At 39.6% G+C, this 12,759-nt stretch overlaps 1 protein-coding gene across 5 annotated transcripts in view; it reads left to right on the forward strand.

Moving 5' to 3' along the window:
- The window catches only part of LOC123745301 (EEIG family member 2), a 283,313-nt gene that overhangs the window by 253,404 nt on the left and 17,150 nt on the right, over positions 1-12,759 (forward strand). For all 5 annotated transcript variants that reach the window (XM_069321872.1, XM_045725708.2, XM_045725726.2 and 2 more), the window contains 2 exons: positions 9,884-10,028; positions 10,252-10,752. In XM_069321872.1, the coding sequence (XP_069177973.1) occupies positions 9,884-10,028; positions 10,252-10,752 (646 nt within the window). The remainder of the gene's footprint in view (positions 1-9,883; positions 10,029-10,251; positions 10,753-12,759) is intronic.

Raw genomic sequence — 12,759 nt, forward strand, 5'->3', positions numbered from 1 at the left:
ACATTTTATAGCTACTTCGGGAGACATGACCACTGCATTGATGTACAGTATTCCCACAAAATATTTAAAGAGATAATAAATTTCTACACCACCCACGAGATGCTACTAATGGTAAATTTATTTTAAATTGGGAGGATAATTTTTTTTTTCATCAAATTACATTTGAAGTGGCAACAGGCATTCTGCTCCTGCTGTAAAATCTTGAGGTTCCAAAGGTTGTTGAAGTTTTCCTAATTCTGAATTTCTGTGCACTGACACTTTTGTTTTATCCTGAATCAATTCTTAAATAAAATTGAGAGTGGTAAAAAATGTACTACTACATTGTTGTGAGTAAGGCATTTTATAAAAGTGATCAGAGGTGGGCTTTGACTGTGTTCCCTATACTGTACAGTACTGTATTACAGTTCCAATGAAACAACTTAATTTACATAATTCTTATAATAAAGAAAAAAATTGACCAGAAATTCTCCATTCAGAAATTTTGAAGATCATGCATGAATGTTTGTCAACATTTTTGCATTACAATTATGATGCAGAGCGCACTACACCAGACACACTCACAATTTGAAGTGCTTCATGTTTGTCACTATTTATACAGATTCATTTTTTGTATTTCACTGAAATTTTTGATGACGTCTTCAAAAGTACTTCTTTTAAAAATTTGCTTAATATTTGAGTCGGCATGCTCCATACTAAAAGAGTCTTTGATGGAGAATTGCATGTGATCTTTGCTAAAATGTTCCCGTTTTGAATCGGTGAAACTTGATCATTTGCAGTCATTTTCCAGCTTTGCACAAAGTCATTAATTTGGTGTTTTGATGCACATTGCAGATACATATACCATGGGTACCACTACTTCGTCATACATAATATCTTATGTAATGGGTAATAATTGTGATATTTTGTACAGGTTGTTGTGAATGACTTTTCTGATTTAGATTCTGGTTATGCAGATCTATACAGTAATCTTGAATCATACTGGTAGATGCACTAACATGTTACCAAACAACTACGAAAAGATTATACCAGCTCGAGTAACAATTTGGTCTGTAATATATTTATCAAATACAATTTGATAAATATAGGTATTTAGCAGCTTATACAAAGCCTGCACTTGAATTTTAATAATACTGTACTGTGCTCAAGAACAAAGTACTTAGAAAATACAGTATAATTTTACCCTAAAACAGATTTTCTGGGCTGGCCCTCAATAGCTTGCTGGTGCATTGGCACTGGTACCAGACATCCACAAAATTCCCAAGCCTCTAGACTTACACAAGCCTACCAAACACTAGGACCAGAGTTGGTGTGCTCATAGAGGTGAAGGAACATGGGGATTTAGGAGAGATTCCAAACAGAGTAAAATCATCCTGAAAGTACAGGCAAAGCAAAACAACCTACCATATGTACCTTGATTAAAGAGAAAAGATGGAAACAAAGGAGCAATATTTTGCCCAATTTCAACAACCCATGTGCTAGTACCCAAGCACACTACCAGTTGGCACCTCGAATCACCCAGGGTCTAACCTTCATGCTTTCTTCCCTCGTATGCCTACTAACCAAACATCATCATTCCTCCACAAGAGCCAACATTTTTATTTTAGCTAAGTGAGGTTAGCATTCCTTGAGATTGTCTTGCAGGGCCAAGCTTAGTATTTCTTGTTTGAATATGCTGCATGATTGTTTGTGCTCCCCCATCTTGTTGTCTTTGGTTGATTAGTGTGCCTGAAGTTTGTATTAGGGTTACCTTTTCTGGCATCGGCCTATGTTTTCAATTTGTTAGTGTTATCTTCTGTGAGGGGTTGTGGTGTCCTCCATTCTTGAACTACTAGTTTTTGGGAGTTCTCTTGATTTGCCTCAGTGTGCAGGTAGTACTTGGGAGTTGGTCTTCATGCCAGACCTGTTGATGGCAGTCAAGTTCATGCGTTATAGGTTATCTTGAGATGATTTCGGGGCTTTAGTGTCCCCACGGCCCGGTCCTCGACCAGGGCCTCCACCCCCAGGAAACAGCCCGTGACAGCTGACTAACACCCAGGTACCTATTTTACTGCTAGGTAACATGGGCATCAGGGGTAAAAGAAACTCTGCCCATTGTTTCTCGCCGGCACCGGGATCGAACCCGGGACCACAGGATCACAAGTCCAGCGGTCTGTCCGCTCGGCCGACCAGATCCCTTTACTTTAAACAACTTTAATGTGTACTTTATACTGTGTACTGTGTACACAGTGTAAAGTGTACTGTGTACTTTAAACAAAAAAAAGGGCTTAGTTACATCTTATTTATCAGTATGCCTTGCATGTTTATGGAATACTGCTTGGGTGGTGATTAAGGATTCTTTTGGTGTAATTCCATGAGACTACCCTTCCCCCATCTGTGATTTACAGGGTTTGGTGTGCAGGAGTCAGTTTCATGTACTGTGTGTAATTACCTAAGTATAGTTACAGGATGAGAGCTACGCTCGTGGTGTCCCATCTCCCCAGCACACTGTCATTTAACGCTTTGAAATTACTGTACTGTACTGACTGTTTTGGCCTCCTCCACCTTCTCACCTGACTTGTTCCAACCGTCTACCACTCTGTTTACAAAAGTGAATTTTCTAATATTTGTTTGGCAGCTTTGTTTTGTTAGTTTAAATCTATGACCTCTTGTTCTTAAGTTCCAGGTCTCAGGAATTCTTCCCTATCATTTTTATAGATTCCTGTTACTATTTTGTATGTAGTGATCATATCGCCTCTTTTTCTTCTGTCTTCTAGTTTTTGCATATTTAATGCCTCTAACCTCTCCTCATAGCTCCCGTCCTTCAGTTCTGGGAGCCACTTAATGGCATGTCTTTGCACCTTTTTCGGTTTGTTGATGGGCTTCTTAAGATATGGGCACCATACAACTGCTGCATATTCCAGCTTTGATCTAACAAAAGTCGTGAACAATTTCTTTAGTATTTCTCCATCCATGTATTGTATTTAAAAGCAGTTCTGAAGTTAGAAAGTGTAGCATAGGCTCCTTGCACAATGTTCTTAATGTGGTCCTCAGATGACAGTTTCTATCTAGAATCACCCCTAGATCCCTTTCTTTGTAAGAATTCTTTAAAGATTTCCCGCATAATTTATAGGTTGTGTGGGGGGCTATGTTCTCCAATTCCACATTCCATTCCATAACATGACATTTATTCACATTGAATTCCATTTGCCAAGTGTTGCTCCCTATACTTATTTTGTCCAGGTCTTCTTGAAGGGCATGACAATCATCTAGGTTTCTTATCTTCCCTATTATCTTAGCATCACCAGCAAACATGTTCATATAATTTTGTATTCCAATTGGTAGATCGTATATGTATACAACGAACATTACCGGTGCAAGAACTGAACCCTGTGATACTCCCCTTGTGACATTCCTCCAATCCGATACATTGCCTCTGATTATGGCCCTCATTTATCTGTCGGGAAATTTTTCATCCATGTTAGCTTAAATGTCACCCTTCCAATATGCTCCAGTTTCCAGAACAACTTCTTATGTGGAACTCTGTCAAAAGCCTTTTTTAAGCCACTCTGTCAAAAGCCTTTTTTAAGCCCAGATAGATACAGTCAACCCATCCATCTCTTTCCTGTAAAATCTGTGACTCGATCATAGAAATTAAGTAAATTCGTTACACAGGACCTTCCAGATGGAAAACCATATTGTCTGTCTGATATTATATCGTTTTTCCCATGTGTCCTACCCATTTAGTTTTAATTTTTTCCAATATTTTGACTATTACACTTGTCAATGATACAGGTCTATAATTGAGGAGGGGAAGGGTCTTCCCTGCTACCACTTTTGTAGATTGGAACTATGTTATTCCTTTTTCCACACATCAGCTACAACTCCTGTAAACAGGGATGCCTGAAAAATCAGTTGAAGTGGAATGCTGAGCTTGGGTGCACATTCTCTCAGAACCTATGGTGAAACTCCATCTGGACCAACTGTTTTGTTCTTACTTGGATCCTTGAGCATTTTTTCCTCTTCGTCTCTAGACACCTCTATGTACTCTGTTGTTCTCTGGAATTCTTATTGTGTCTGGTTCCCTGAAGATTTCATTTTGTACAAACACACTTTGGAACTTTTTGTTTAATGTTTCGCACATTTCCTTTTCATTTTCTGTGGATCTATTTCCCATTTTCAACACCTGAATATTATCCTTTACCTGCAATTTGTTGTTTATGAATTTATAGAATAGACCTGGTTCAGTTTTACATTTGTACTCACCTAATTGTGCTTGTGGGGGTTGAGCTCTGGCTCTTTGGTCCCGCCTCTCAACTGTCAATCAACTGGTGTACAGATTCTCGAGCCTACTGGGCTCTATCACATCTCATTTGAAACTGCGTATGGAGTCAGCCTCCACCACATCACTGCCTAACGCATTCCATCTGTTAACTACTGACACTGAAAAAGTTCTGTTTAATGTCCCTGTGGCTCATTTGGGTACTCAGTTTCCACCTGTCCCCACTAGTTTGCGTACCACCCATGTTAAACAGTTTATCTTTATCTACCCTGTCAATTCCTCTGAGAATTTTGTAGGTAGTAATCATGTCTCCCCTTACTCTTCTGTCTTCCAGTGTCATGAGGTGCATCTCGTGCAGCCTTTCCTCGTAACTCACGCCTCTTAGTTCTGAGACTAGCCTAGTGGCATACCTCTGAACTTTTCAAGCTTTGCCTTGTGCTTGACAAGGTACGGGCTCCATGCTGGGGTTGCATACTACTGGATTGGTCTTACATATGTGGTATACAAGGTTCTGAATGATTCCTTACACAGGTTTCTGAAGGCAGTTTGATGTTAGCTAGCCTTGCATAACCCGCAAATGTTATTCTATTGATGTGGGCATCAGGAGACGGGTTTGGTGTGATATCAACTCCTAGATCTTTCTGTGTCTGTTTCATGAAGGACTTCATCTCCCATTCTGTATCTTGTGTCTTTCCACTGCCTAGTTTCATTACCTTACATTTACTCGGGTTGAACTTTAGTAACCATTTATTGGACCATTCATTCAGTCTGTCTAGGTCATCTTGTAGCCTCATACTATCTTCCTCCGTCTTAATCCTCCTCATAATTTTTGCATCATCAGCAAACAATGAGAAGAATGAGTATACCCTCTGGTAGATCATTTACATATATCAGAAACAGTATGGGTCCAAGGACTGAACCCTGCGGGACTCCACTGGTGACGTCTCGCCAGTCTGAGACCACACCCCTCACAGTGACTCGCTGTCTTCTGTTACTTAAGTATTTCCTTATCCAATGGAGTACCTTCCCTTTCATTCCTACCTGCATCTCCAGCGTGCGTGCGTGGACTTGTTTGCTTGTGTTTGCGGGGGGTTGAGCTCTGGCTCTTTGGTCCCACCTCTCAACTGCCAATCAACTAATGTACAGGTTCCTGAGCCTACTGGGCTCTATCATATCTACACTTGAAGCTGTGTAGGGAGTCAGCCTCCACCACATCACTTCCTAATGTATTCCAGTTGTCTACTACTCTGACACTGAAAAGATTCTTTTTAACGTCTCTATGGCTCATTTGGGCACTCAATTTCCACCTGTGTCCCCTAGTGCATGTACCCCTTGTGGTAAATAGTCTGTCTTTATGTACCCTGTCAATTCCTCTGAGAATCTTGTATGTGATGATCATGTCCCCTCTAACTCTTCTGTCTCCCAGTGACGTGAGGTTTAATTCCTGTATTCTCTCCTCGAAGCTCATACCCCCTCAGTTCGGGTACTAATCTGGCGGCAAACCTTTAAACCTTTTCCAGTCTAGTCTTATGCTTGACTAGATATGGACTCCATGCTGGAGCTGCATACTCCAGGATTGGTCTGACATGTGTGGTATACATAGTTCTGAAAGATTCCTTACACAAGTTTCTAAAGGCAATTCTTATGTTACCCAACCTGACATATGCCAATGATGTTCTCTTGATATGAGCTTCAGGGGACTGGTCTGGCAAGATATCAATCCCCAGGTCATTATCTCTCTCTGACTCTTGAAGTACAGTATTTCATATTCCAAATGATACCTTGTATCTGGTCTCCTGCTCCCTACACCTATCTTCATTGCATTGCATTTGCTTCGGGTTAAACTCTAACAACCATTTGATCGACCATTCCTGCAGCTTGTCCAGGTTTTCTTGAAGCCTCAAGCTGTCCTCCTCTGTCTTAATCCTTCTCATAATTTTGGCATCGTCAGCAAACATTGAGAGGTACGAGTCTATACCCTCTGGGAGATAATTTACGTATATCAGAAACAGGATAGGTCCAAATACAGAGCCCTGTGGGACTCCACTGGTGACTTCACACCAATCTAAGGTCTCACCCCTCACTGTAACTCTCTGCTTCTTATTGCTTAGGTACTCTCCTATCCACTGGAGTGCTCTACCAGTTACTCCTGCCTGTTTCTCCAGCTTATGCATCAGCCTTTTATGGGGTACTGTGTCAAAGGCTTTCCGACAGTCCAAAAAAATGCAGTCTGCCTGATCATAGAATTCTATTAAGCCTGTAGGCAAGATTTACCCTCCCTGAACCCATGTTGATGGGTTGTCACAAAGTCCTTTCTCTCCAGATGTGTTACTAGGTTTTTTCTAATGATCTCCTCTGTCACCTTGCATGATATACAAGTTAAGGACACTGGCCTGTAGTTCAGTGCCTCTTGTCTGTCACCCTTTTTGTATATTGGGACTACATTAGCAGTCTTCCATATTTCTGGTAGGTCTCCCAGTTCCAGTGACCTACTATACACTATGGAGAGTGGCAAGCAAAGCACTCCTGCACACTCTTTCAATACCATGGTGTGATTCTGTCCGGGCCAACAGCCTTTCTCACGTCCAGATCCAACAGGTGCCTCTTTTGACTCATCTCTTGTAATTTCGAACCCTTCCAAGGCCATCTGGTTTACTGCCACCTCTCCTAGCGCAGTGACCTCTCCTTGTTCTATTGTGAAGACCCCCTGAAACCTCTTGTTGAATTCTTCACACACACCTCTGTCATTCTCTGTGTACCTGTCCTCACCCGTTCTAAGTTTCATCACCGGTTCCTTCACTGTTGTTTTCCTCCTGATGTGACTGTAGTAGTTTTGGTTCAGTTTTGGTTTTATTAGCTATGTATATTATTTTTCATACTTTTTCTCAGCTTTTCTCACACCTACATACTCATTCCTGGTTCTCTGGTATCTCTCTCCCTACTGTCTGGTGTTCTGTTATTTCGAAAGTTCCTCCACGCCCTTTTGTTCAGTTCTTTGCTTTCATACATGCCCTATTAAACCATGGATTCTTCTTTTGCTTCTCGGTTTTTTCCTGTCGGGCTGGGATAAACCTGTTTACTGCCTCCTGACACTTTTGGGTGACATAGTCCATCATATCTTGTACGGACTTAGTAGACTATGTCACCCAGAAGTGTCAGGAGATAGTAAACAGGTTTATCCTGGCCCAACAGGAAAAAACCGAGAAGCAAAAGAAGAATTTGTGTGTGTGTGTGTGTGTGTGTGTGTGTGTTTTGAACCGTTATAACACACACAACAGTTTGTTCATGTTGGGTCTAGGTAGTGTTTGCCTTTTTTATTTTGTAGATTGTTTTATGATGGTTCCCTCACCCCCATGAAGTGCTGCTGGCACCTTTCAGGCAAGACAGTCAGTATTTTCAGATTGATAGATGTTGTTGCCTGTCACTTCACCAACTGGAATACAATAAATGACATTAGTACTACCAATGTACAGTAAGTGCATAGTACAAATTTCATTGTTATAAATATGACTAGGTCTAGTATTTCCACGTTAGAAACATTACAGGTGTCATATTGACAAAGGTACAGGTACAGCGAGAAAATAGTTTTCCTATATACTGTACTGTACTGTAAGTTGGTTCTTTCCCATTAAAAGACCTTTATAGGTACAGTATTTTAAGTGCAATTGTTTGTTAAAGTACATAATAAAATGAATGTTATATTTCTTTTAAACAAAAAAAATACTTCTGAAAAATTTCACAATGTTTAAATTTTTATTTGTATTTGTTGTATAGACATCTGGATGTACTAAATGGTCTGTGTGTAATTGTTATCGTACTATACTGGGGTAACTGGGCTAACTGGCCACTGGGCTAACTGGCCACTGGGCTAACAGCACTGCAAACCAGGCATGACAGAGCGGATCTCATCGAAACCTTTTAAATACTGTACTAAACAATTTGGAGGATGTCGATCTGGACAATTTCTTCAAAAGGTCAGATGTAACACGAACGAGGAGCAAAGGGTTCAAGCTCAACAAGTCACAATGTAGGACAGAAAACAGCAGATGCTTTTTCTCCCATAGGTTGTAAACCTGTGGAACCACCTACCCACCGAAGCCATAAATGCCAAAACTCTGCTGAGCTTTAAAATACAGCTAAAGATCATCAGGGCAAATGGGGGGGGGGGGGGGGACTTTTGACAAGCCACCGGCTTCCTGTCTTCATCGAGGCCACTAGTATTGGTGGCCCTCAGGTAGATTCAGGTAAATACTGTATTTCATGATTTCTCATGTTTCCTATTCTAGTATTTTATCTAAGTTTATTCTTAAATTGCTCATTTTGTTATCGATTAGAATACATGCTCTGTGCTTATCTTTTTACTGTCACATTCTTGTTATACATTACTGTACTGTATCTACATGTGTTGATGTTATTACTACATCCTGCCAGCATCTACAAGCTCCTTTTTTGTGCCTCCTGCATTCCAAGGGCAATGACCTCCACACATTTTGAGCTGTAGTATCTAGTACACTGGCTTGTTGGATTTGTCAATCACCTACAAATTGAAGTACAGTACTGTACTACTTGAGATTTGTTCACAAAGCCAAGCACCAACAATCAAATTAACATACAGTACAGTACTTAAAACTTGTCCACCAACAGGAAAGTTGCTGTAATCTACTTCAGTAATACCATCTGCCTTAAACGCCATGTAACTGCTAGTCTTTTAGCCAGCCTCAGAACCCACAAATGTCTCGCTCTCAACAACTATGAAATACTTATTGCTTGTAATTTATAGAGAATATACCTATTGTTGTTTTTTATTGTGCTTAACCAGTATCCTCTCAATTTTGATATAAAGAATTATTACACACTTCAGTTACATTGCACTAGAGAGTTTTTGACTAAAGGAATCTAAATTATTACCAAAAGGACTACATCAAGGGCAGAGTAAGAGTAGCCTATGTTACTCTTACTAAGTTCAGAATTACATTCAAATACAGTACATGGCTGGAGTAATACTTAAATTTCACAACATAGGTGATACCTTTATTAAGCCTTGGTCTGCACACCTGTTTTTACATGACAATGCTCCACTGCATAAGAAATGAAATTTTTTGTTTGTTCTTTCTCCTATTGTTATTAAAATGTGTTCCCTGATCACAGGAAAACTAAAATATGGCATACCATGGCTGTGGAGAAGCAGCTAACACAGCAGAGCTTCACCTGGTAACACCACAAAAGCTGCTAGCTACCATTAAAATATATAGTCTCTAGGTCGTGGTCAGTCATGTTGCTAGTTATGTGGTTATGTACTATAGTTTCAAATGGTAATTGACAACATTATTTCAGCAATCCCAATAATTGTCTGGAGGGAATATTTAGTAGTCTTATGTTCTTTGGTGTCAGAATTGTTTCCAAATGGTAGATTGAGGTATACTCTATTGTTCCTCACTCTTGGACTTGCGGCAAAGACAACTTGAAAAGTTAGTTGTCTTGGTAGGGGATCAGAGTACATTAGAGTACAGTTCATTATAGCATAGTATAGTATATAGGAAACATATTTGTAACCTGCCTAACTTGCTTGGAAAGTGCAATTTACAATTATAAATGAGCAAATTAAGTGGAACTTGTTTTTGACAGAGGTGTTTGGAGATGGCGAGGAAGGTGAAGGTTGGGCAGGTGAGGCACCGGGGCATTCCAGAAACTCTTCCAACACCAGCCATGGCTCGCATGCCTCTGGCTATGCATCGATTAACTCGCAATCGGAAAAATCGGGTCATATTAGGTGAGTGTTGTGCAGTACAGTACTAAACTTTTCTGCGTCAAATTTGCATGATAATTTTGCTATTCTGTAGCTTAAATTTTTACTATTGCATGATTGCTTTTGCTTTATTTACACAAGTTTTCTCTGACATTTTCAACAATTTATTAGCTTCATTGTGAATAAACAGTAAACCTAGAGTATTTTGTGCTACTAATGATGTAATGCTGCTGTTGGTTTTATGCAGCCGTTGCCCAACGTTCACCGTCTGGTCGCCTGACAGCATCTATCCTTCCTCCAAGCCAAGTAGCTTCCGTTTGTATACTACTAACACGAGTCTCTCAGATCAGTTTTACGCCCACTCTCTTCAGTATGCACATCTTAAGGGTTTACCTCCCTCTAAACCAACTGCTTGCTTCCATCTCCATCCTGCTTCACCAAATGAAATATCTTCCCGCGGTAATACCCCACCTTCTGACTCTAGAAGGCGCAGTCTGCTTTTATTTTCGGAGTTATCCAATCTCCTTGGGGGTTCAACTCCATCACTCGTGTCCCAGTCTTCATCTGGAACTCGGGGAGGATCAGTGTCCAGTGGTGCGAGTCCTGAAGATGGTATTCACACACTGGTAGCTTCTCCTCAACAAACTCAGTGGGCAGTTGGAGCCCTGCACACTGGACTATCTGCTATTGCATTACACAACCACTCCTCTAGTTTGCATGTTACTACAGACTCGAGTAAGGAAATCAGGTTAGCAACGTAATCCTCTTCAGTGACTGTAAGATATTTTGTTTGAAATTTTTAATCCATAACTGTGATTAAAATGCTTCTTTTATTTGTGCACTAATATCAGCTCATTTATTCATGGATTATTACAGTAAAATATAATCTGGAAATATGTGTGAGATGTTTCGATGTAAATTAAAATCATAAGTTCTTTGTATTTATGTGGGTCATGTTTCTTATGTTAGTGTTTAGAATTAACATATTTGATGTTCATTCGTGCTTTAAGGTAACCTGAACTTAATTTATAATTGTTTATATTCATTTTTTATGGATCTCCTGTTTGTTTTATGGGAAGGTACAATGGGAAGCACCATTTCTCTCGGGAAGTGGTTCGTTATGTTACTTGCAGAAGCACAGTGGCCTAAAACAGCCTTCACACCCATTTGAAGTTTTATAATAAATCATATCCATACTCTGCATATTTTTAGGTTTACTCACATTGGTTTGCGAGCACAAGTTAAATACTTAGACATAGGCAAGTAAAGTGTGGTATACATATTGTATTTAGGTCCAAAAATAATATTGCCAGTAAAAGAAGCACATTATTTAATGGTAGGATTTTCATTGGTTGCCTGCAACTTCATGTGAAATATTATGTGCTTTTCCCAGTTAACCAACTCGATTCACTCCCTAAGACAAGATCCGTCTCGTCTCTGGATAGTATATGATGCAGTCTGAGCAGGTTGACATTCTATTTTCACAGTGAGAAACTTTTCAAACTGTCCTCATCGTGTCATACTAGTGCTAGGGAGTCACCGTAGAATACAGGGGTACCTCGGTTTAAGAATTTAATCCTCTCCTGGAGACGGTTCGTAACCCGAAAATTCGTAAACCGAAGTGAATTTCCCTATAAGAAATAATGGAAGAAGGGGAGTTTGTTTTTTGGAAGGGGAGTCCCCTTTCATTATAATATCAGGCAGTGAAGATTTCTCTGGAGTGCACTCTCTGGCACGTTTTGCCTGCATACCACTAGGTCCTGGTTGTGGCTCACTTCTTGATTTTCTCACAAGGAAACGTTCCATTGAAAATTGTTTTCCCTTTGCAACAATTGTCTGTAGTGAGGCATCACATTGTCATTGAAAAGATTAATGCAACGGCCTACTACACCTTCTTGGCAAGTACAGTGCATATCGTTGACATGGATTTGTTGTAATGCCTAGCAAAAATAAAACGAGTACCATTTTCATGCTTACGAATAATCTCTTGTTTTTTCCTCTATGGTCATTCTCACATGGGATTTCTTGCATTGAACCTTACCACTGGCTTTCTTGGGACCCATGGCGAGATATATAATAACTTTTATGGTCAAATAGTAAAAAATCCGAAAAGAAACTGTAAATCATTGTGAAGAATTCAAGCGCGCGATTGCCATGACACCACGTACTAGGTCGGCCGTACACGTATCAACAAGCTTGTATCCCGAGGTAAAGTTTATATCCCGATTCAAATTTTCCAAACAAATCGGGCTCGTAACTCGAAAAGTTCGTAAACGGGCATTCGTAAACAGAGGTACCACTTACTCAAGTCTACTTGGAATGAATCATTTATTTTTAAATGTGACATAAACATAGTGCCAGTTTATATAATGTATATATATTTATTTAGAATCTCATGAGTATTTGAAGATATTTAATTCAAATGTGGACAGTGTAAAATTTTGGAACAGTTTTGTATTCTGTAATATAATAAATTTTCATCATAGCTCAAATGCAACGTATAGAGACATGAGAGTTTCATTATATTGTTTCATAATTACAGTTGACATATACAATGGAAGATATATATAGTGATTAGTCATTAGTTAGTCATCAGACATGGCCAATTATCATTAATCATTAATGTACAGAGAAATTTGTCAACTTCTGATGCCTATCTCAGAATGTCTTTAAAATTGTGCATTTTGCTTTAAGGTTATATTATTAACCAGATTTGTTTTCAATTGTCGGATCGTTTTTACCTATCAATGACTAT

Source organism: Procambarus clarkii, chromosome 10 (assembly GCF_040958095.1).
Source record: "Procambarus clarkii isolate CNS0578487 chromosome 10, FALCON_Pclarkii_2.0, whole genome shotgun sequence".
NCBI lineage: Eukaryota > Metazoa > Arthropoda > Malacostraca > Decapoda > Cambaridae > Procambarus > Procambarus clarkii.